Source organism: Ochotona princeps, chromosome 24 (assembly GCF_030435755.1).
Source record: "Ochotona princeps isolate mOchPri1 chromosome 24, mOchPri1.hap1, whole genome shotgun sequence".
In the NCBI taxonomy this organism is placed as follows: domain Eukaryota; kingdom Metazoa; phylum Chordata; class Mammalia; order Lagomorpha; family Ochotonidae; genus Ochotona; species Ochotona princeps.
Genome location: NC_080855.1, coordinates 21,552,177 through 21,576,518, shown reverse-complemented (window position 1 = coordinate 21,576,518; position 24,342 = coordinate 21,552,177). Strand labels below are relative to the sequence as shown.

The following is a 24,342-nucleotide window of genomic DNA, read 5'->3' as shown; positions in this document are numbered from 1 at the left end:
CATTTCGTATTTTCAGACCACATTTAACCCTGGCGAACTGAAGTCACAAAGAGAAAACGGGGCCGGAGGATGACTCTGTCACTTCTTTTACCTGCAGCTCACACTCCTGAGGATGGCTAGGGAAGCGTGTAGGACTTGGTCCTGGTCCCTGCGTCAACATGCAGTACCCGTTACCCCACCATGTCCCGCAGCTGTACTGGTGCCTGGAGCTTCTCCCGCTTTCTCACCTCCTTCGCACAGTCTGGGTCCTCAGCAGGGACCACTCTCTTGTTCTCTCACTCCCTTCCCTCAGCTAACTCCTGTGCATCCTTCCTGGTTCCAACAGGGTGTCACCTCCTCCAGGAGGCTTTTCTTGATTGCCCTTCTGTCCTCCTGAGCGCATCTCATCAAGATACAGAATAGTCATCAAAGAATCATTAGAGGAAAAAAAAATTAGGGGAAATCAAACATCCACCAATAGGGAAAACAGTTAAATAAATAATGATACATCTATTTGATGTATTACCATGCAAAACACTTTAAAAAATTAAAAGAAGATGTGGAAGAATATTAAATGACACAGTTGCGTCTAATTACTAATACTGTGTGCAATATGTTCCCCTTCTAGAAGTGAAACCAACAAATGTATGTGCAATAGTTGTCGGCATAGCCTATGTGTCCGTAGGGATTATAGAGTTACAGATTGCTTTAATTTTCTTCTTTCTCCTTCATCCTTTGTGCTTGATTGTGAGTTTCAAAACTTAAATAACAATCTGGTCTTATTATTATTTTGTCTGAGGATCTGCGGCAAGCTGGTTTAAGTGGAAGTGCTATTGCTCTACACAGAAAAGAAATGAAGAAAATAGGAATACTTAGCTGACCGGTAAAGGCCAGCCTGCTGCTGTTTAATGTGCATTGTCTTAGTGCAAAACATGAAGGCCAGGTCTCCAAGTGGCAGCTGCAGGCCCATTTTGGTGCATAGGCCTGGTGAGGAAGGCTCATTGTTGAGTTCTTGTCTCCTGGACCTTATGGTCTTAAGGAACTGACACACACAGGCTACTGCATGGTCCCATGTAGCAGGTGCCACCACTAGAGAAGAGGAAGCCAAGAAGAGCCAGGGAAAGTTCCTGGAGGAAATGACGTGGAAGTCAAGTAGTTGCCTAGAGGAAGACATTGCTCCAATAGAGAACGCATGGAATGGATCGACAGCAGAGTCAGGGCAACCTGCTGGCCAAGAGGGTCAAGGTTCTTCCTGCAGCATCTGAGTGTAGGACGGCAGAGGCCAAGGCGAACTGCCTGCCCAGTGGCCATCAAGGGCACTGTGGCATCCTCAGGGTAACAAGTCCAGAAGGTCACAAGGACAAGACCCACACAAGCCACCAACAAAGGAGTGCTTTTCCTTCAGCGTTCAAGTTCAGTGACCTCCATCCAGGGCCATTTCTCTGCCTCCCAGGTCCCTCCCGACAGCAGGGATCCACATGTGGGGAGGATCAGCCGGCTCAGCCTGGAGCCGCACCTGCATTTGATCATTTTCAAAACTCATTTGTGGACCCCAGCTTTTCTCCCGCACAACCAGCCAGACAATGTTCGGCATGGATATCTGCCTTTGGCAGGGAAAGGATGAAAGTCACCCTGTTCTGCAGATAATGAAGGTCTCTCGCCATCAGGCATACTTGATCTTTTCCATCTATCTGGGAAGAAGTCCGCAAGAGAGGGCTCTTTTTAACTTGGTGGAAAGATAAGTTTTGTTTTTGTTTTTCTTAATTTCATTGTGTATCTGCACATCACAGTTTAAATGCCACCTCCTCAGAGAACCTGTTCCACCCCCACTTCTCCTCTGGGGTGTCCTGTTCATTTCTGCCATAGAAAACATCAGACATGGCGGGGGGCTTCAAAGGTTCATGGAGACATGAAATAAAGAGACAATACAAAGAAAGAAGTCCATGCAGTTACTTTTGTTTCACAATACCCCTCTTTCCTGAACTTCAGGAAGGATGCTAGTACCTCAAGCTGGAATGACATGGTCGTTTCTTTGGCTTCCTTGTAGCTTATCCGGGTCCCTGTTCATACTGTAAGCTGCAGAAGAACAAAGTCACACAGCCCTTCCCTACCTCTGCACAATCCCGGGCAGGCACTCTGTGGGATACACAGGCCAGTAACAATGTAGCTGAAGCACTGATACAGCGCCAACCGCCCTCCAATCCTCCAGTGGGCTAATCCCCCCTTGCAGCGCTAGGAGCTACTTGCTGTCCAGGGAGCAAACAGCTTTAGGGAGGTTAAGTACCTGACCATGATTTGATCCCAAATCTGATAAGAGATCCAGATACTTACAACACTTCAGCCAAGAAAAACAGAACGCTTGCTAATTCCACTACTTTCTGTTCTGCATCCAGAAGGGCTGGGTAAAAAGATGGATACAAGCTTCTGACTTAACAAATACAGAACCATTATTCTTTAACCTAGTTTTTCAAAGCCAGTTGAAATACACTCTGTAAGTATTTCTTCCTACCAATTTCTTCTCTTTTCTGTTGCATTTCTTTCTCTTATGTTTTTCCCACTATTCAGTCTATGGCTTCAAATAAACTCACTCTCAAACAGTACTTAGCTCTTCTATTTGCTCATGTTTTTACACAAGTCTGAGAGACAAGCAGAAAAATGATGATCTCTAACTCACCGATTGTTTGAAGTAAGTTGTTTTGGGTTATAAGGAGCAAAGTTAAGACAGTCAAGAGCCGGAGACTGCTCTGTTCAAAACCAAAGTGCACGGTCTTTCTACTATACCTCCTCGTCCCACTCTATTTATCCATCTGCGTGGTACGGCCTTATGAGTGAAGCTGACCTGGGTAACAATCCTGGCTCCAGCAACTCTCAGCCACATGCGTGCAACCTATAAACCATCTAGGAGCTAAGCCCGTATGTTTCCTGTTCTTATCTGTTTAGGTTCTGACAAGGATGACTCAACAAAACGTGCATCAACATGCTTGCTGTGGTGGCTGGCTGGTAGGGCTGGGCACTGACTGATGCCTACCAGTGGGTGAGTCTAATGGGTGGAACTGTGCTCTGGCTGTGGAGGGTTCTCCAGGCTCGGTCATCGGACATTCCCTTCTGGCTGCATCGTCATAAGGACCTGTCCCCAAAACTCTTTTCAACAACCTGGCGAGCAGCAGGAGGAAACCAAGACCTCCGACCCCCAGTTAGAGGTTGCCACGAAGGGATGTCTACCCAGGGTCAGCAGGAGTACTTTTCAGCCTCACCGAAGCCCCACTCCCTGAGAAAGACATTTCAGGCAGTTTCCTGTACCACCTCTGAGCTGTGCTTTCCATAGTCCACAGAGGGTACATTTTGGAGGCTGTTTTTAAGAAATCGTACTTGGTAGGCCTGGTGTGTTGGCCTAGTGGCTAAAGTCCTCGCCTTGAACACGCCAGGCTCTCATATGGGCACTGGTTCTAATCCTGGCAGAACCTCTTCCCATCCAGCAAGCAATTGAAGACGGCCCAAAGCCTTGGGACACTGCACCTGTGCGGGAGACCCAGAAGAAGCTCCTGGCTCCTGGCTTCGGATCGGTGCAGCACTGGCTGTTGCAGTCATTTGAGGAGTGAATCATCAGACGTAAGATCTTCCTCTCTGTCTCTCCTCCTCTTTCTATATATCTGACTTTGCAATAAAAATAAATAAATCTTAAAAAAGTTACACTTGTCAATAAACAACAAAGGAGTTGTTTGTTGTTGTTGTTTTTTAAATCAGGTTCATGGGCAGATCTTGCCCTTCCAAATCCTAGTCTTCATGGAGTCAGAATTTCTACTAGAAGTGGCAATTCAGTAAGGAAGAAAATCAGCAAGTGGCTATCAGGAAGGACTTATAAAGAAGAAAGAATCCGGTAACCACCTGCAATTATGCAATTGAACCTCAACGTCCATAGGGGGTTGTTCCAGATCATTCTTTTTCTGCAGGGATTGTACGCACAAATCAACATCCACGATGTTCAAACTCCCACATGAGACAGCATCTTATTTGCCCAAAACCATGACTGTTCTCTCATGTACTATAAACCATCTCTAGATCATTCATAATGCCCAGTGCAACATGAAGGCTATGTCAGTAGCTGTTACACTGATTGTCTAGGCAGGGAAGAAGCTGGCTGAATACACAGAGCCCAACGTGCAGGTGCAGCGAAGCAGGAGACTGTGAAAGGAACGAGGCAGTATTAGATGCACTGGTTTAAAAAAAAAAGTCGGTCTAAGAGACAGGGAGAGCATGCCAACCCCCTCAGTGTTTGGGATGTGGGGGTGTGCCTGAGCTTGCATACACCCTCTCTCAAAAGTCACAGGAGAACCTGGTCACAGCAGGCGGGAGACCAGCTGGCACTCAAAGGGGCGAGCGGAGACTGAATTTCACTGTGTAGCTTTGGATGCTGCTTGAATTTTTTTTTTTTTTTTTTTTTTTTTTTTGATTTTTCAGCCTCTTTTTCTAAAGGAGGGAGATCAAAGTCTAGAATAATCTGGTGAGGTCAGGAGAGATAAGACAAGCCTAGGGCAGGAGGCAGTTTTCAGGTCAACGATGACTCAGCGAGAGAAATGTCACTGGGATGGGGGAGGTGAGGCAGAGACCAGATTGCACCAGAACCAGGGGGAGAAGGAACTGTCCTCAGGATGGAAGAGCAGGAACTGGGAACTCTTTGGAAAGTTAATCTGTATGTCAAGTCAGACGGGGCAAATAGCTCTAACAGGGCTGAATGGGAAATTGGAGATTCTAAAAGACAGATTTGTCATATGAAAAGGACAGAGCAGGCTTATGTGCTAAGCAGGAGGCCAGGAAAGAGCATGGACAGTCACCGATTTTGCCTCCCAGTAGGCACCCCCTCTTTTCTCAGTAACAGAAGTAGGCATTCCTTCTTCCCTCTCAAGATTTCTGGCTTCAGTAAGAGTGGATTCAGGTTCATATAATGGCATCTGGTGACTCAGGCTCAGTCAATCAACACAGCCATCCCTCTGGTTAGACAGAATCTCCTGCAGAGATGGACATACGATCCAAGAGCCTCCACAAAGGCTTGAGTCTCAACCTTCTGGGGCATCATGGAAAGGAAGGCACTTTTTCATCGGGGAGCAGTTGTTGAAATAATGGGACACAAGTTGGTTGGTAAACTAATCCTCAGATGCAGTACCTCATGGATGCAGGTCCAGCCATGTTGGGATACTTCGTGTTTTTCTTATCAACATCGGCTCCCAAGTTAAGTGAATGAAGTTTCTATTCGTAACTGCAGGGGCTTTTGTGGAACTGTCTACCCAAGCTGGATGAGGGAGATGCTCAGAGCAAGCTCCTGAGCAGGGGTGGAGGGCAAGTGCCACATTAAAGGTGGAGAGACATCCACGTGTTGAGACCCAGTGGGGGAGAGGGGCCAAGAGGCTCAAGATAAAGGTGTAGGAAGAGAGCAGGAAGCTGAGGGTCACCACTGCTGGGCACTGACATGCCCAACTTTCTCCATGACCAGGGAGACGAGTCTCTGAGCGGAGCCCAGGAGCACGAGGGTATCAGAGAAGAGATGTGGTGACTTGTCCAAGACGATGGGTTGGCAAGGGTCAGGGGACCTGCCACATGGAGTCATTACTGCCTACCGTCACACAGTGAAGACCAAGCAGCCAAGCTGCGGAGAAGCCGCACGCTTCCAGCTGGACCCATCTTCCTGCTTGACTGGCTAACCTGAGCCAGCTCTCCCACCCTGGGGTCCCTAGCTCTCAGGGGACACTAGGGTCAGATTACAACCCAGGCAAGGCAGACAGCAGAATGCAAGAAGCTGGCCTTTGTGGATCTCCATCCAAAAGCACCCATCCCTTTCTCCCAGGAAAAGAACTTACATTCTGGATTGGACCAAGAGTGGTTAAAATCCTATGATCTGTACCACTGAGTCGGAGGGGCTGAGAGAAGAAATGTGACAAGGGCCAACCTACGCGCTTTTTCAGCCAAAGGCCATAGGACTTTAAACAGGCCGTTGGATTTAGCTGCGTGACCGTGGGCAAATGACTGAGCCTCTCTGAACCCAGTTTCCTACATGTGCAGGGGAGGTAATACAGCAAGTGCTTCTTGAGGTTTTTGTAAGGATGAAATGAAATCAACAGAGTTCTACCCTGCAATACAATTGAATAGCTTAACAGAACGTACCTGACACATTTTAATCCCACTGTGGTAAACAAGTGTTAATAAACTCTTGCATTCATTAAGCAGGACTCGGTTTTGTTATTGTCCCTGTGTAAGTAACACAGACAGTTCTCCAGGGGAATCTGCTTGCTCCTCTATAGAACAGAGGACGTGAATTTCACTCACAAAGCACTGTGTCATAGCTCAATTTCTGTGACATTATTTTGCAGCTTTTTTTAAAACCATAGTCCTACAGATCCATGCTTGTTCCATGAAGTACACCATCTTCCCTTCTCCCATTTCAACTCCAACTCTAAACTTCCCTGCCAGGGGACGGCTCAAAGTCACGGCCTTGGCAAGTGATGCGGGAGCCTCATTTGGCCCAGGTGTTTGTCAGTTCTAACCAACTACAGGGAGTTACTGGGGACTGGTGTTGCTGTGCTATGGGGTAAGCTGCTGCCTGGTATGCCCGCATCCCATCTCAGAGTGCAGGTTCAAGTCCTGGCCGCTCTGCTTCTGATCCAGTTTGCTGCCAATGCATCTTGGGAGGCAGAAGATGATGGCCCAGCGAACATTTAGGAGTGAAATCAATCGATGGAAGATTCTCTTTCTGTCTCTGTCTGCCTCTTTCTCCTTTTCAAGAAGATGCAACATAAATGTTTTCAAAAACATTTATAAAGGGTACTGGGTTTGAGCTTCAGAGTACCAGGGGTCTCCACTGGGAAAAAGGCCAATGAGCAGTTGGACACAGCTCAACTCCAGGCTACATGTCCTCAATGACTCTTGGCTGCAAGTTGGTTGGAACACGAATGGAGTCCAATGTTTTTTATTGAGACCTCGGCAAACGCCACACGCAAACGAACAAACCGCAGGCAAGCGGGGGAATGATGCACTTCCTTTTCAGCACCCTGTCTGCCTCATGCTCCCAGGGTCTGGAAATCAAAGCCTGAAGGGACGCGGGAGAGCTATGTCTTTTCACATTCTGCCAGCGAACCGTCAAAGGTGTGAATATGCTACTTGTTTGTTGCAATATTTTAAAATAAATTTTAAATCATTTGAATCCTAAGAACACCCAGTCTTTTTTTTCTGTTATGTAACAGGCACCATTAGAGGGTGTTACCATGGTTCTCTCTCCTGTCAGTGCAATCTCAGGGCTTGCCACGGGCTTCAGATGCCTCTCCTAATCTGTCCATGGAGGTTAGGGCTGTGCGGAGTCCAGGGTTCAAGTCCCGGCTCTACCACCAACTGGCTGCCAGACTTGGAGCAAATGCCTTGCTGTCTACCTGTCCCTCTTCTGCAACAGGCTGACACTGACATCTGCCTCCTAGAGTTGTAAGAATTCAATAAAATGATTCATGGAAGGCAGTGACAACAGTGTCTGGCATAGTCAGGAACGTAATATGTTTCCAGTTGTAACTGAATAGGTTTTTTGGGTGTTTTTTTTTTAAACGAATTATTGTGAATCACGACTTTCCAAAAGGGATTGTTCTCTTGAGTATTCGGAGCTTTAGGGGACTTAGAGACTATGCTTAAATAAATCATATGGAGTAAAAAAATCAGATCCTTTTCTTAAGGCTTGTATTTGTAGTTTTAATAGCAAACACACAAAGGTTACGCTTTCTGGCTTCAATTCAGAAATGTCAGCACATCAAACACACACATTTAGACACACACACAGAGACTCTTACTCATACAGTGTAAAGGGCAACTGGGTTTGGAGAAGAATGTCACATGAACAGAATCGCAGCTCATTAAAGCAGTACTTGACACTTTTGACCTCAGCCCCATAAACAATGCTTTCAGATGACAGAATTACCGAGAAACCAAGTCCTGGATGTATGATTCAGCTTCTAGAGCAGTTCAAGTTAGATTCTCAAAGGCCGTGGGAAATGTTTTAGCCTGCAAGATTTCTAGGTTCTCCTGATGCACAGATGTCTCATAACCTCGGGGCTTTCAGCAAAGAGAAGATGAGGACTGGTAGCAAGGGCAGAGAGGATGATCAGTCTGTCATGCAGGTGGGGTGGGACGCTGTGAGGCCTTGACCTCCAGGGTGGGATGGAGCAAAGGCGTGGGTGACATTGCAGAAATGCTCGCTGGACTAAATACCTGCCTACAAGACAACGCAAGAAGGCAAGCAAAGGTGCGCTCCCTCCCTTTCTTTTTGGAATATTTGTTTATCGAACAGGTAGGGACACAGCAAGACAGACAGAGCAAGAGCTCATGCCCAGTGGTTCCCTCCAAATGCCCACAGTGGCTGGGACTGGGTTGGGCGGAAGCCTAGAACTCAATCCAGGTCTCCCGTGTAGGTGGCAAGAACCCAACGACTTGAGCCACCCTTGTTACCTCCCAGGGCCTGCCTCAGTAAGACAATGGAGTCAGGAGTCGAACCTGGGAATGGAGCCCTGAGACTCTGATATGGACAGACGTCCCCTTTAGCTATACCCCTAATTGTCCAGAGAGAATTGATGATTGTTGGTCATATCTTAGACCATCAAGTTAGTCGGATTCTAGAACTACTGAAGAGAGGATAGAGTGCATTTTGGGAAGAGCAGAGCCATATTCATCAGGGGGAGATTACTGCCTTTTTACTTCCTGGAGAGCAAGGGAGCAGGGTGTCCCTATGGTCAACTTGCTTTCCTTTCCCTCTTCTGCTTGCTGTTTCTATGCTGCTAGCTGTGTCAGTGGATCCAAACGATGGAGGCCTGAGCCCTGGGCTTGTGTCCCTTCCTGTCTCCAGGGCAAGCCCTGTATGAGGTGTGAATGGTGTTAGGGATTGTGGACTCGGCTGGAACCTCTTAGAGGAAGGAGACTGGGTTTCCTGGGCAAGTCCTGATAATGCATGCATTCCCTCCAAATCTCAATCACAAGCTTCAACTTGAACATCGTATGCTAGCACATCTTAGATGTGACTGCACCATGGGCTACAAATCCTGTAATCCATGCTCCCCCACAGTGTAGCTTCGGTGCACCCTCTGCTACAGCACAGCACTGAACTGGATCGTCCAGACCCACGCTCCTTCACCACAGCCTGCAGTCCCTGGAACCTCCGAGACCATCACCTCCTTTACATGGATAAGAAGAGGTACAACAGACCTCAGAAAGCTCATGGGAAGTGAACTTAAAAGACACACTTATTTTGGTGCAAACAAGCTGCACTCCATGCCTAGTTCTTCACGATGCATGTTTCCCTCGAACCTTTGGAACGTTCCATGCGCAATCCACAGCACAGCTACCTACGACTGTTAACGCAGATGCCCTCCAAGCTGGCGCCGTGAACTACAGAAGCCTTCCTCATCACAGATTTCAATTAACTCTTCCTACTTTGCCAGGATCACACTCAGCACTGCCATGTTTTCTATTTAAGGAGAAATTAAGTGTTCAGTCTTGTAGTAGGCAAGGAGTTGAAGGGACTTGAGTTTACCGTCTCCTTCATGTCCACAAGGGCCAATTACTGGGTGCCAATAAGGGGCCAGGAACTGGGGACCACAACTTGAGGCTTGCAAACATCTCCATCCTGTCCAAGACCCTGCCACTTCTTGCCTGGATTACATAAGAATCACATTACTAATTGTACCTCGGTCCCCAGAACAATCAGCAAGGATCAGGTCATGTTTTTTCTCTCTGCTCCTGAGGTGGAGTGGAAACCAAAGACAACATACATCCTATTACTCTCTCCCAGTGAATTCAGCCAACTGCACTCTGCTCTCTCATGAACAGGTGGGTAAGCTCACTCCCCAAGACCTTTGCATTTGTTAGCTCTGCCTGGACCACTACCAGGTATATACTTGATTTCTCCTTTCTTCCCTGTATTCCTATATTGGCTGAAAAGCCTCTTTCCCCCTGAACTCCCCCAGCCACTCCATTTAGAATGGATTTCTCCTTATGTGGATCTCCTGATCTCCATTCACCATTTTTCTCCCACCCCAAATGCTCATCAGCTTCTAAAACACAGCACACTTCATTCGTTTCCAAGTCCATTACTTCCCTGCTCTTTCTAGAATATAAGCCCCAGGGAGGAGGGCCTCTGTTATTTTATGGCAAGTGTTCCCAACACCTAGTATAATTCCTCAGCTCAACCCCTGCTGTATCTGGCATCTGGTAAGGTCCCCACTAGAGGGATGGAACCAGGACACACCTTTCTCAACCCACTGCTACACCACATACTCAGCCATACACTATCCTCTCATTGCATGAATCATCACCTCCCTCCCGCCACACACAGATCCACAACAACCTGCTACGTTGGAACAACAACATTCTGAACATAAACTTCTATACCCCTTCATTGAAGCCCTCATCAGACTGTATGGAACCTACACAGTCTGTGCTGACTACAACAGACTTCTCTGTTCAGCTACCAGGTCTGTTGCATCATGTGTTAGCCACCCCTGCTACACAGAGTGGAGACGGTGGTCCAGCAACACCCTACCACCTGGGAACTTGTGAGAAATATAGACTCCACCCCAGGCTATCATTCTGAATCAGAATCAACATTTTAACCAGATCCCTGAGTGAGTCGTGTGGACACACTGGAGTTTAAGGTTGCACCATGGCACCGGTAGCTCTGCCTTGGCCTCCTTTAAGGATGGGTGGCAAGGGAACTGCAGCCTTCACCACTCTCAATGTCTTGCATCCTCAGGCCTTTTACTCATGCACACTGAATAATCCCATGGTGCGGTGACAGCCTGCAGCTCAGCAGCCAAATTACAGCTCTTTATAAATAGAGTAGTAACTTACACAACAACCAATTTATTTGAGACACCCCGCTGTACATAAGAAAAACATCTTGCACTCTAACTTATACCCATACAGTATTCCTTACATTACAGTGTATTACAGCACCAGTGTATTCCTTGCCATTGACTGGTTCAATCATTCAGCCAACAAAAATGTGCACCTACTTAGGTGTTCAGTCTTGTAGTTGGCGCTGGGATTTGACATGCAAAACGTGGCAATCTGATGGCCTAGTGAAAAAGACTTTCTAGTCAGTGTATAATTATAACAAGAGATAATGAGTTTGTTGATAGAGTAGTTGTGAGTCCCTACTCAAGAATCAAGAAAAGCCTCCTGGAGAAGGTGGCATTGCAACAATTTAATAAGGCAGAGAGGACCTTACGGTGGGGAAGCTAGGGGGCAGCTTCTCCTGCACTGTGCAGTGTATGCCAAGGCTAATGTATTTCAGAACAATTTCAAGTAATACACTGCAAATAGGTCCTTGCCACAATAAAAGATGACACTGAGAACAACTGTAAGACCCCATTTAAAGTTTTAATGAGTCTCCAATAATAGCACCCTTCACTGATGTTTGAACGTAATTCTCGGTTATCGTCCCTTGCATTTTCTTCCTCGCTGCACTCTAGTGAATAGCACACAGAAATTGGACAGGCTGATGGATTGGTGCTTGCCTTTTAACATCCCACAAGGCAGGACAGGCATATACCACCAAGGTCCTGAGGAAGAGGGTGATCAATAAGAAAGGGTAGGGAATGGGAAACGGAAACTCCTGGGGGTAGGAGCAGTAGAAGCTCTGAGGCCTGCATTTGTGACACCCAAAGCAGCGACATGTTGAATGGCTGAATCAAGTCTGTGGAGGTGTGGCCATTAGCAAAGAAGTGTGTTCACTGTATCTGTGGGTTCCATATCCACAGATTCAATCAATCCCAGAGCCCAAATCGCCACGAAAAAATACTGCACCTGTATCGAACATCGATTTTTTTTGGTGGGTGGGGTGTGATCATCATTCCCCAAGCAATATAAGCTGTTCAGATATAGTGTTTACGTTATATTAGGTGTCGCAAGTCATCCAGAGATGGTTTCGGGAACACAAGAAGATGTACACAAGTGGGGTGCACAGTTCACAGAACAGACTTAGGCATCCGCAGTCTTGGGTATCTGCAAGGGGTTCTGCCATGCAGACACCAAGGCACGACTGTATTCCACTTCAGTCTCAGGAGATGGAGGGCAGGAGCTGCTTCCCCTTAAAACTGGTGGCTGAGCATCCTGCCTTGCACAGCCTAGCCCAGCCCAGCTGCCATTGTTTGAAAGTCATTGTCAAACCCACACGAGGAGATTCCAGACATTGGTCAGCTGGAAATCCTCCAAGATGCAGAGCAGCTGAAGGGTCTGCTTGCTAATTACTAGACACTGTCATCTTTATATCACTAACAACACAACAGCTACCTTTCCCCGAACCTCTTCTGTGAGCCGGACACAGGGCTAGACCTTCTACACTCATTAGCACTTTAGCAGGGGTAAGTCAGAACGGGCTGTCCTCAGCATTCACTGCTGCCACCAGGAGCAGGTTAAGTCAACCTGACACGACTCCGGAGGTGACAAACTGACCATCGACTGGCCATCTGTGGAACATGGAGGTGCTTAATGTACCCCAAGTCCTGGTTTTCAAAATGTGCTGCTGATACGTGGGCCAAGTGTGGCATTTCACCTACAAATCCGTGACTTCCAATTTCTCATGAAAACCATGAACTTGGAGCCACACGGAGCTTGCACCTGCACAGGCTGAGCATCTGAGGGCAACCCCAGCAGAGCTTTCTCTATCATTCATCTCTCCCTGGCCCGACATGCCCCCATTTCCCTACACTAGCCTACCTGCCTGCCTTCCTTCCTTCATGTGGTTGGTCTGACCTCCGTAGCCTTCTGAGACTGTGACCCATCCAGGAAGCCACCTCCACAACCTCCCTCAGATTAGAAAAAGGCGCACTCAGTGTCTTATGCCTCATCAAGTTATTCTCTCTGCCACCTTCCTCTGCTCTCCGGCCTCTCCATCTCAACTCTCAATACTGAGCTGCAAAGCAGTGACTCTCATCCAGGAGTGTGCATCAGTGCACACGGAGGGTTTGTGAAGCACAAAACACAGAGTTCCACTCCCACTGTCTCCGACTCAGGAAGGCTGGGGTGGGGTCTGCGAGCAGGTCCCAGGTGGCACTGCTATCATAGGTCTGGACCACACGCTTTGAAAACCACTGTGCTACAACTCTGGAACGAATCTCAAATGTCTGCTGGGTTCAGTGATGGTTGGGATGACAAGACTGACATCTTTCCTTTGGCCAAGGAAGAAGACGGGGATAGCCGCCATTTCGGAACCTCATCTACAGCCCCATAGAAACCAAATGAGTTGTGTGTTCCATGTCCAAGTAGCTAGCTTCCTGAATCTTTTATCCTCCAGGTTATTGTTAATTTTCCCCAAATGTTCCAATAAAAGAAGAGCTACTAGTGGGGGTCCCTCCCCAACCCGACATCCTAAGAGACTGCAGCGACAGGATTCGGCACTGCTAACACTCCTTAAAGACCCTGCACTGGAGACTTTATTAATATTTAACACCACCAGCAGAAATAATGATGATTTCTCCCAGAGTGTTGATGAGGTCCCAGGCACCTGCAGAGTCTCTCAGGGTCATAATGACCCTCTGATGTGGGTCTGATTGTCTGAGACAGTCATTGCAGGTAATGAAACAGTGGATCAGAGAGGACAACACACTGGTTATGGTTCACCAGTTCTAGAATGATAAACTGTGCAACTCACTATATTCACTCTGTTCAGACACACTCAGGAGCTTTGTACTCCAGCCCCCATCTGTGTTCTAAGATGGAGGCTGGTGACCTAGAGAACCTGAGGCCCATGGAAGGGACATCCCATGGGACATGCTTGGCAGGGATGCGTGGGGACAAAGGATTTGAGGGGAAGCTGGCACTCGTATGGGTGAGAGGGGGTGCTCCATGGAGACAGCAGCCCTGGAAGTTCTTCTGGGCAGCATATTTGCTATCTTATCTCAGTTCGCAACAACTGGAAGAACCACAGGCTGGACCTGGCCTCTCTGCCAAGCAGCATCCTAAGATAAACGGGCCTCAGCAAGGCTGCTGCAGAGCTGGGATGCTAACCATTTGGCTGGAAGGGCTACAGCAGCAGCAGAGGGTGTGGGTGTTCCCTGGCTGACTCTCTTTAGTTACATGCCCTTTGCCCCCACATTCAGGAGGCCTGCGATGGCACCTCACGGTTATCACACGCTGGCTGAATGACCTTGCACAGAAGTCTAAATCTCTCTGAACTTCCACTTCTTCTTCAGTAACACGCAGCAGCCCCCTTACCATCATGCCTAGCACATAGTACTCAAGCCATTAGCACCAATAGTCTTGACCAGTTATCATCTTGTGTATCTTAACACAGAGACCCTGCCACGTTGGCAGGCATGCAGGTGCTGTTTCTCAGCTTCTGTTGGTAGTTCTACAAACCAACATCAAACCTCACCGGGTCTGTGTTCTATTTAATTTTAGATCCTCCCAGCCAAATTGCATTTCTGATTAAGTCAGGTGCAAATCCTTTCCTGGTGTTGACTGCAACTCCCTCCACAGGCCCTGAATTTCTGCGGGGACAGAAACCCTCCCCTGGGCACAGGACTGTGCAGTGAGACTGGTGGGAGACTGTTGTTCTTGCACAACACAGGTGATGGCAAAGCCACGTCTACATCGTGGGCCTCCAGAAGAGTCTACAGTCATGTCAGCCTCTGCTTCATTCTGCTTTGCTTAGGTGGGAGCTGGCTGGTGAACTGCCTGCTATCTTATTTACTGACTCAGATGTGGTGTATGTTTCAGAAGTAAATTTAAATACTGTTGAGATAAACAACGTGACCTTTTCAATGTCAGTAGAAAGCGAAAATGACACAGTTGAATTGGGGGAAAGAAAGAGGGCAAAATTAGATTCTTTATCATAGTCCAAAAATGGATCTGAACTCTGCTCACCCAAGAACCATGCCCAAGAAAGTTGCCAGCTAAGAGACAATTCCAATAATTGAATTGATACAAGCCCAAAACCCAATCACCATTCCCATATCTACAGAGACCAGGCTTGGGTGCGTGGGAATCCCCCATTTTTGTACACAGTGACTTTGCACATCAGCGGGAACACCTGCTGACACATTCAAGCAGACGTTCTGACGTCTGCCCTTTGCACAACGTCAGAACACACACGGGTACAGCAGGAGAGTGAGCAATGGGCCCTGGGAGTCAGATAGAGCAGTTTACTTACAGCTTTTGGCTTATAGGGAGGCTGTATCTCCTTGCGTTCAAGTTTCTCCCAATCAATATACCGGAAAAATGCATGTTCTTTAATGTCACGTTCACCTTCAGGTCCACAACCCAGACGCTTGCCCGGGTGTTTGGTCATCAGCTACAAGAGAGGAGAAAAAAAACAGTTGGCTTTAGTGAAGGTCAGAAGAGGACATGGGAGATATACAACAGGAAAATGGGAAGAATCTCAACAGATTTTTGTTTTTTGCTTTTCTCCCAGCAAGAATTTCCCAGCCAAGTTTTTTTCATAGAAAATCCCACAACACTACTCATTGCTTTCCATTCCCAGAGAGAAATCCCTTGCCGTTAACTCAAACCAAAGCCCGGATGTGGCTCTAAACTTTGAAATGCCACATGGTCCTTTTTGGTTCATGAATGAGTTTTATGCAATTACTGCTGTCCTTAATGAGGACAGTTTCAATATTTCAAACTTTCTTTTCCTACCCTGAGAAAACTAAGTTTGACCAAGACAAAGGCCATCTTCCTCCAGACGCTATTTGCATTTCTCAGTAAAGCACTTGTGAAAATGACAAAACAGAAGAGAAAATATTAGCCAAATGGACCCAAGTTACAAATAATTACTTTCTGAAAGCTCATTAAATAGTCAAAACCTAGCCCAGCTCATTTTCCTTGCATCTCATATTCTACTAAACTCCACCGAGGTTTCTTTGGTGTTCTGTTCAAATTACTTAATTATCAGAACCCTCCATCCTTGGGTCTCTGAGCCCATGCTAAATAACAAGAGAATAGATGATCTGGGGAAAAAAATCCAGCAGGCTTCCTCTTGTAAGAGAACCCGAAGCAGCATAGAAACACATCTCTGATCTCCAGAGTCAGCGAACACCCTGAGATCAGAGATGAAGAGTTAGTGATTTAGAAAAGAAGCCAACAAGAGGAAGCAAAAACCCACCAGAACACACAAACGCCAGCAGCTCCTCAGAGGTGACACCTGGTAGTCTACTACATCGCCAGGCAGCCTACTAATGTCACCACACAGTCTGTGATATCGCCAGGTAACCAACGATGTCAGAGCCTCATGTTTTGTCCAGGATTTGCTGATTGTGGGAGAGGGATCAGCCCAGAACTTCCCACCTATGCTGTTGGACATTTTAGTTTAACCTGTTTCCTCCTTAATAAGATAATCAGCACTCACTTTCATAAGAACAAGCCTTTCAAACACACTGTCCACCTTCTGGGAGAAAAATAAGTGAATACTGGGGTTCTAAGATGCTACTTTATTTACAGGCGTGATTTTAGCTGCCAGTCACAACAACTCATTGAAGTGTGTATGTGATTTTTTTTCCACATTATATGGCAAAGTAGCTGATGTGCAGAGAGATTAAATAGGTACCAAACTCATAACGACACCAAGAGGTGGAGCTGCGGCTGATCCCACCCTTGTATCCCCCATCCTGGGCTTTGTAGAGAAAAGGGAGGATGCTGACTGTTAACTACTGACTATAGTTTTCTCAGGGATATGGGTGGCTTGGCCTAGCCACAAATGGCTGACAGAAGGCAAGAAGACTAAGCCAAGCCCTGAGATTGAGATGAAAATAAAGAAAGGCCAATGAGGCTTTGGTTAGTACTGATAATAATACCAGAGAACTTGTGAAAGTTCATGGAAAATGTAGAATTAAACATAAGTTCATGTTGGTGCAAAAAAACCTAAAATTCACACATTTGAGGGAGGGTTTTTAAAAGTTCATCAAAATGTGTTTTGTGACGAAACGATGCATATATTTAAAAACTGACACCAAAATAAACTTATCTTGTAATTCCATTTTCCATGAACATTCCATAGGCCCTTTTGCTGGCAGAAGCCTCGCTTTATTTCTGTGTTTTCAGAGGGATGCCCGGCAAAGAAATGCCTCTGCAGGCACTTCCAGCACCCAGGCGCAGCCTCTGCCCAGTTCCGGCACTCTGCACTGCGCTGCCCCGAGCCATTCAGACAGCTGGAGTTAATCACTGTTCCAATCTCTGATCACCTCCCAGATGCTTCCCTCCGGGGCTGCCTGTTCAGGAAGAAGCAGCTGGCTGTTCACTTGAACATCACCCCTTCCTTGGAGCATCCGTCGTGAAGAGCAAGCCCACACTGGCCTCAGCCCACTCTACTCCAAAAGGTTCCCAAGCCCAACAGTAAGAGGGTCAACCCCGTGAATCCTGAAGGTTATGGGTCCTGAATTAATAGGAGACTGCTCTACCAGGGAAAGTGCTAATTGGAGCTGAAGCAGAACGCAGCTGACCTGGAAAATCATCTCTTCTCCATGACCCACTTAGAGCCCCCCAGCTGTCCAGGCAGGGCAGGCTTGTGAAAGGGAAGAGAGGCTCGAGCCTGTATTGAGTACCTACTGTTTGCCAATGACACGCATAGAGCTTCCTCTTCCGTTAGGTCACTGAACAATTTCAAAAATCTCTATGTAATGAACCTGTCCATTTTTAGAGAAAAAGAAACACAGCCCAGAGATCCAAAGAAATTTTCCCAAGAATAGGTGCCTGGGAAGCAGTAGGGTCAAGATTTGCAAAGGGTCTTTGGAGCTTCCAGATTCCCCCATTAAAATCTTTTTTCCTAGCTCAAGGGACACAAACTCACATGCCAAGAGGAGCCTGGCATGCTAATACCAGTGCCTACACTAGTGTCATTGTCATAGCAATAGTCCCCGGGCTCTGATGCATAGCGCAGGGCTCTGCTCTGCGGAGCCTGTGGCAATTTACTCACGGGGATTCTCAAAGATCCCTGTGTGGAGGGCCATGCTGATCGCTCATCCACAGAAGAGGCTGAACAGCATCGCCCTATTCACATGGCTTTGCACACCTGGACCAGGAGCTGAACCCAGACAGAACTGAGCTAGAGGGACATCCCTGCAAACTGGAGAGGCCCACCTAAACGGGGTGGCGGTTTCTAACCCACCTGCAGCGATGGTGCAGGAAGAACAGGCCAACATGGCAAGGTCTGTTTTCTCAAGAGCAACTGGAAAGTTCCCTGTTAGCGGGCAACCTCCCAATCTCCAAATGCTGGAGCGCTGTGTGTGACCTTGCTCTCCCCTCCCCCAACACAATGCCTACAGGGTCTGCAGAGCCACAGCCCAGGCCTTCTTTCTCCTATAGGTTCTGCTGAAGCCTCGGCCTCCCTTCCCTGTTCATGTTTCCTCTTTTCGCCTCATGCCCTCAAAGAACACATTTTCAGCTGTTTCAGTTCAAGATGCTGAAGACCGGAACTAATTCACATGTGATTCCCCCAGGAAGATTTGCATCTCGGCCTATAAAGCTGAAATGAAGACCTTAGGTGTGTCACAGAGATTGGAAATTTAGGTGGTATGACAAGGTGCTTCTGGCTGCAGAGCTGGCTCAGCTATGGTAACCTGGGCCATACCCTCAGGTTGGCCTGCCTGACCATTCCGGCTCTTTCCTTCACCCTCAACCAGCTCTGAATGGCACTGGATTGAGGGCCTGAAAAAGTGGGGCTGGTGGGACATGGTCAAGATGATCCAAGAACCCAGGATCAGCAGCCTCATGTACTCAAACGCTCCAATGGGGAACATGTTGACGCATGGCCGTGTTCTGATCTTGAGAATACACCAGCACCATTCAGAGCGGATGCTTTCTGAAGGCATCTTCCTTGGACCTTATTCTCCTGGATCACACACTGCTTTAACATATCCATCAGAGAAATGACCTCGTTTGGATGAAATGTTTAAAAGCACTGGTTTTTGAGCCACAGAGATGATTTCACAATACTGAATGAAGCTCAGACCTCATCTCTGGAGTCTGACAAATTAAATCAAAGGTTTATTTATTTGCAAGGCAGACTCACGGCAGAGGTGGGGCAGTGAGAGAGAGAGAGAAACAATTTACTGGTTCACTTCCCAAATGCCTGCAACAGCTGGGGCTGCGGCTGGGCCATGCTGAAGCCAGGAGCCAGGAAAAGCATCCTAGGAACGGGTGGCAGGAACTCAAGCCCTTACATGGCCTACTGGGAAGCTAGATCAGAAGCGTTAGTCAGGATTTGATCTTAGGCACTATAACATGAGATGTGTGCATCTCAGGCAGTGTCTTTACCCACAACACCCCACACCTGCCTCGAGCTGTACCTTCTAACACAGTACTTCAAGTCACCCTGATGGCTTCAAAGGAGGGGATCACACAGGGTCTCACACAGGTCACCACAAGTGTCTTCGCTCCATACAAGTCAGGTATATAACAAACAACTCTTACACACATGTGCTCTGCTTGCTTTATAGGTGCAGTAAGCATTTACTGCAGGTGCACAATATAGATGTACTTTCAGCCACTTGTTTATGTTAATGGTGAAGAGAAAACGAGGTTTACAGACCTGAATTTAGATCTGTTCATCTAGAAAGCCCTTTCAAGTCAATATTGCCAGATATTTTCTTAGAACAAGTAACAAACTGCTAGTACTCTTGAAGCACACATACAGTGATACAAGGCAAGGTAGGTCCAAGGTGTGCCGAAGACCTCTTGTGCCCCTCTCCGTGGATACAGCTCTTGAGCTCTTGGCCAAAGTCTCTGTGCTTCCTCCCTTAGTCATTCAACCAGCATTTCCTGGTGTGGGGCCAGAGGCTGGAGGGCAGCCAGGAGCAAGATGCTGTCACAGGCAGGCCTCTATGGTGCTTTGTGCAAATTAAAAAAAAAAATGAAAAAGAAAAAAGAAGCACATTTTCCACTGAGACGTAGCAGCTCCATGCCAGGGCTCTTGCAAGGCAAGTGAGCACTGCAGTTCAGTCTTCATTTCCCACCACATTATCCATGCATGTGGTGGTCTTGGCCACAAGATTGAAGATGCCTACTCACCCCTTTGCAGATGGCCACTGCTTCCTTGGACATGGACTTGGGGTAAGCCACGTTGTGCTCCATGATGGACTGGAAGAGTTCATCCTCATCTTCCCCTTCAAAGGGTGCCTGTGGGACAGAAGGAGAGGCAGGAGGACAAGGAGCTTTGCTTGAACCCTGCCCCGCACTTACCCCAAACTGTCAATCGGGTATTGATCCAAGGGGGGCTCACAGAGAGGCCACCCCCTAGAGTCCTTAAATACAAGACATGGAAAATAGCCACCAGACTTGGATAACCCCAAGGCCAAAAAGGCCACTGTCAAGCCCACAGACTGATGCGTCAGTACCAAGCCCCCATTTTCTTCCCCAGAAAGCATGTGGATGGAGCTGGGGGAGGACTTTCCTCACAGATCATGTAGAATTCAATTACCTGTCCAGCCAGCATTTCATACAGCAGGACTCCAAAGGCCCACCAATCCACAGACTTCCCATAGGGCTGATATGCAATTATCTGGAAGACAAGAGGCATTCGGTCAGGAAGGCTCACAGTCCGTGGTGCAGCCAAAGACAGACTCCGCACGCACTTCCTTTACAGCATGTAGGCTGAGGGAGGGAGAGTTCTACACTGGCCTATCGCCTGCCTGTTGTGAAAAATGAGAGTGGTGCTCACCATCCCTGATGTGGTGTCTCAGAGTGCATGGGCAGGCCAGTGCTCACCTATGCTATTCTGTGCCTTAGCTAGGTGGAGACTGATGGACACACTTCACACAGGTATCTATGAGCACCTGCGGGTGTCACACTGCCATCTGGAAGCAAAGAGTATGGTGTGTTATTGTACTGAAATTTCAAAACAATGAGTATGGCATTTGAAAGGGACAACACTATCTTATTCATTTTAAAAGTAGTAGCATGTACACAATACTGTGAATACTGAACTGCCCAGTAGAAATGTTGGAAAGTTAATACTGCAGCAATGGTGAGGATGGCAGATCTTATGCTATATGCTTCCTTGTTTTTAGCCAAAATGAAAAATGAAAAAGCTTTAAAAGCAGTAACGTTTGTGGGACTGGCAACATGGTGTAGTGGGTGAAGCTGCCACCTGCCCGAATGGGTACCAGTTCACATCCCGGCTGCTCCACTACTGAAAAAGCTCCCTGTTAACAGTCTGGGAAAGCAGTGGAAGAATGCCCAATGCTTGGGCCCCTGCAGATGAAACTCCTGGTTTCAGTGTACTGAAGCTCTGGCTGTCGTAGTCATCTAGCAAGCGAATCAATGGGTGGAAGATGTCTTTCTCTTCTCTCTCTCTTTTTGTAACTCTGACTTTCAAATAAATAGATTCTTCTTCTATAAAAAAATTTGTTACAATTTTTTTATTGAAACAAAAACAATTTTCTTATTGAGAAAATATCAGTAAGGTAAGAAACTACAATGAAAATCTTCTGCAAAACCTTTATCAAGAGAAACATCATAACTAGTGTCTGGTATACTTCCTTCTAGACTTTTCTGTGAACACATTATTATACTCTGTGGATGCACATGTTTCACCTAAACACTTAGTAAGTAGACATTTTTCCCAAAGATTTTTTTTTTTTTTGGTTGTTCATTTGAAAAGTGAAGAGTGAGAGGGAGGGAGAGAGAGAGAGAGAGACTTTGTTTGTTGATTTGCTCCCCAAATGATCGCAAAAGCTAGAGCTGGGGCAGACCAAAGACAGCAGCCTGTAATTCCATTTGGTATCCCATGTGGGTGGCAGGGTCCAAATACTTGGGTCATCTTTTTCTGCCTTCCCGGATGTATTAGCAAGGAGCTGAATCAGTAGTGGAGCACCTGGGACTGGAACTGGCACTCCCATATGGGGTGCTGGGATCACAAGCTTTTCCCGCGGTGCCACAGTGCTGGCCCCAGTATATGGCCCTTTAATAATGATGCCCTTCACTTGCACTGCCTTGGTTAGCTTCCTGCACACAGACATAGGATGCTGCTCCCTCTGCAGGTGATTCCACTAGGTGGTTGCTCACGACCCACCTCATCAGTACCTTTCCTTGGATTTCTTTGGCTGCTGCTGTCAGATTCTTGAAATTAGATATTTGGATAGCTGTCCAATGATTTTCTTCATAAATGTCTTGCAGCATTCATAAAGCAAATGATACGAAGAGACTTCCAAAAGGTTATGGAAACCGCATGCTATTCAAAGCTGTGTGTGGATTTCAATTTTTTTTCACACCAAAATAAACTCAGGTTCTCATTCCATTTTCATCATGAACCGGTTGAAGTCCCCTTGTATACATGTTATAGGATTTTTTGACATGTATTGCTAAAGTTGCCAGAGCATGGCAAACTCTTGATTAGCTGTGTTACTATCCATCTTTCAGTAGGCACAGCTGTAAAACTAAGGGTGAAGAGGTGACACAATGAAGGTCGGATGGCCTAAATGAATCCCAACTGCTTTTTAAACAGAGATCTCTTTATTTGAAACGGAGCAAAGAGAGAGGTACCTATCTTTCGGGTCCCTAACTCAAATGGTCCCAATAGCCAGGGCTGGGTTAGGCCAAAGACAAGAGCCAGAACTCCACCCAGATCTCCCACCTGGGCCAGAGGCACTGCTGTCTTCTTGGCCGCACTAGTGGGGAGCTGGACTGGCAGGGGAGCAGATGGCACACCTCATGGTTTAGACTTCGCAAGTCATAGCTTAACCCACTGTGCTGACACCGACCCCGGAATCCTAACTGCTTTCTATCAGCTACAGGATACCAGGGGAAGTTACTTGGCTTCCTTAGGCCTGCTTCTACAGGAAGATGTTTATTACAGTATCAATGACATGATGGTTTTGGAATGAGGAATGAGGTATTGGCAGCCACTCATACTCCAAGCATTCTCTGATTGTTAGTATGTGCTTTATTCAATAAAGGAGCTTGAGCAAATCTGGCTGTCAAGTGAATGTGCCCATCCTATAGTTTATCTCTCACCCTAAAGTCAGAAATGCAGGCACAGAGGACACAGAATCTCAGCTGGATAGCAGGAATAAACCCAAATCCAAGAAGCAAGTTGCACATCATGGTGACCGTAGCTGACAACAGTGGATTGCTTTCTTGAAATTTGCTAAGACAATAGATTTGAAGCATTCTCATACCCACCTCCACCCTGCCACACACAACTGCACAGAGGGAGGGAGGCAGAAAGAGAGAGAGAGAGAGAGAGGTATGTGAGGTCATGCATATGTCACCTAACTCAGTTTGGCCTTTTATGATGCATACGTATGTCAAAACAACATACTGTATATGAACACTGTATATAATTTTTATTTGCCAATTGAGGAAAGGAAAATAGGAAAAAAGAAGGGAAGAAAGAGGGGGACAAAACAGAGGGAGGAAAAATGAAGTGAATTCTGAGAAGTCACCATAAGACTTTGGCAAACACAGTTCTCATGGCCAGTGTTTTCAGTTTTAAGAGACTTCGTGTCTCCTTTGATCCTCATGACAATTCAGCAATGAATCCTTTCCCCAAGGAAAGGAGAGCCTGGAGAGGCAAGACAGGCTGCCGGAGGTGAAGTGCTTCCTGCCAACTGGGTCCTCCGTCCACAGGCTGGGCCGACAACACGGCTCAGGGCTCCGTGTGCTCGTGGCATCACAGCCAGCAGGTGCATCGGAGAGGCACAGGTCCTGGGTCCCTGTGGATTCTAACTCGGTTGTCACAAGGTGACACTTGGGTATCCTTGTAATGCTAAAGTACAGCTGGAGCTGAAAACCAGACATTATTGAACTCACAGAGCATCGAAAGATTGTATCACAATCAGGTTTGATATCACAGCTAATTGTCAAGTAATAAAAGGGAAAATTTTCCTGGGCTCCATGAAGGATTGATTTCCAAAAAGAATTACTTTCTTTTTACTCAAGTAATAATGTTTACCTTGTGAAAAACGTAAAATGATAGTTAATGGAACTATCCTTAACCATGTTCTTAAACTCGTAGGCCATCAATGTTACAAGTTCCATCTGTAGGATAACTGTAGAAAATCCAGACTTTCTATACTTGTACATGTTCACATGCATATTCATAAAAGCATATAGCAGGGCCCAGAGTGGTAGCCTAGTGGCTAAATTCTTGCCTTGCATGCACCAGGATCACATCTGTATACCAGTTCATGTCCTGGCTGTTCCACTTCCCATCCAGCTCCCTGCTTGTGGCCAGGGAAAGCAGTTGGGGACAGCCCAAAGCCTTGGGACCCTGCACCTATGCGGGAGACCCAGGAGAAGCTCCTGGCTCCTGGCTTTGGGTTGGCTCAGCTCTGGCTATTGTGGCCACTTGGGGAGTGAATCAGTGGATGGAAGATCTTTCTCTCTGTCTCTCCTTCTCTTTATAAGTCT

General features: G+C 47.0%; 1 protein-coding gene across 2 annotated transcripts in view; it reads right to left on the bottom strand.

The window, feature by feature from the left end:
- PRKCB (protein kinase C beta) overlaps positions 1 to 24,342 on the bottom strand; it is a 292,330-nt gene that overhangs the window by 10,676 nt on the left and 257,312 nt on the right. For both annotated transcript variants that reach the window (XM_004586824.4, XM_004586823.4), the window contains exons 14-16: positions 20,411 to 20,491; positions 20,002 to 20,109; positions 15,152 to 15,292 (exon numbers count right to left, since the gene is read on the bottom strand). In XM_004586824.4, the coding sequence (XP_004586881.2) occupies positions 15,152 to 15,292; positions 20,002 to 20,109; positions 20,411 to 20,491 (330 nt within the window). The remainder of the gene's footprint in view (positions 1 to 15,151; positions 15,293 to 20,001; positions 20,110 to 20,410; positions 20,492 to 24,342) is intronic.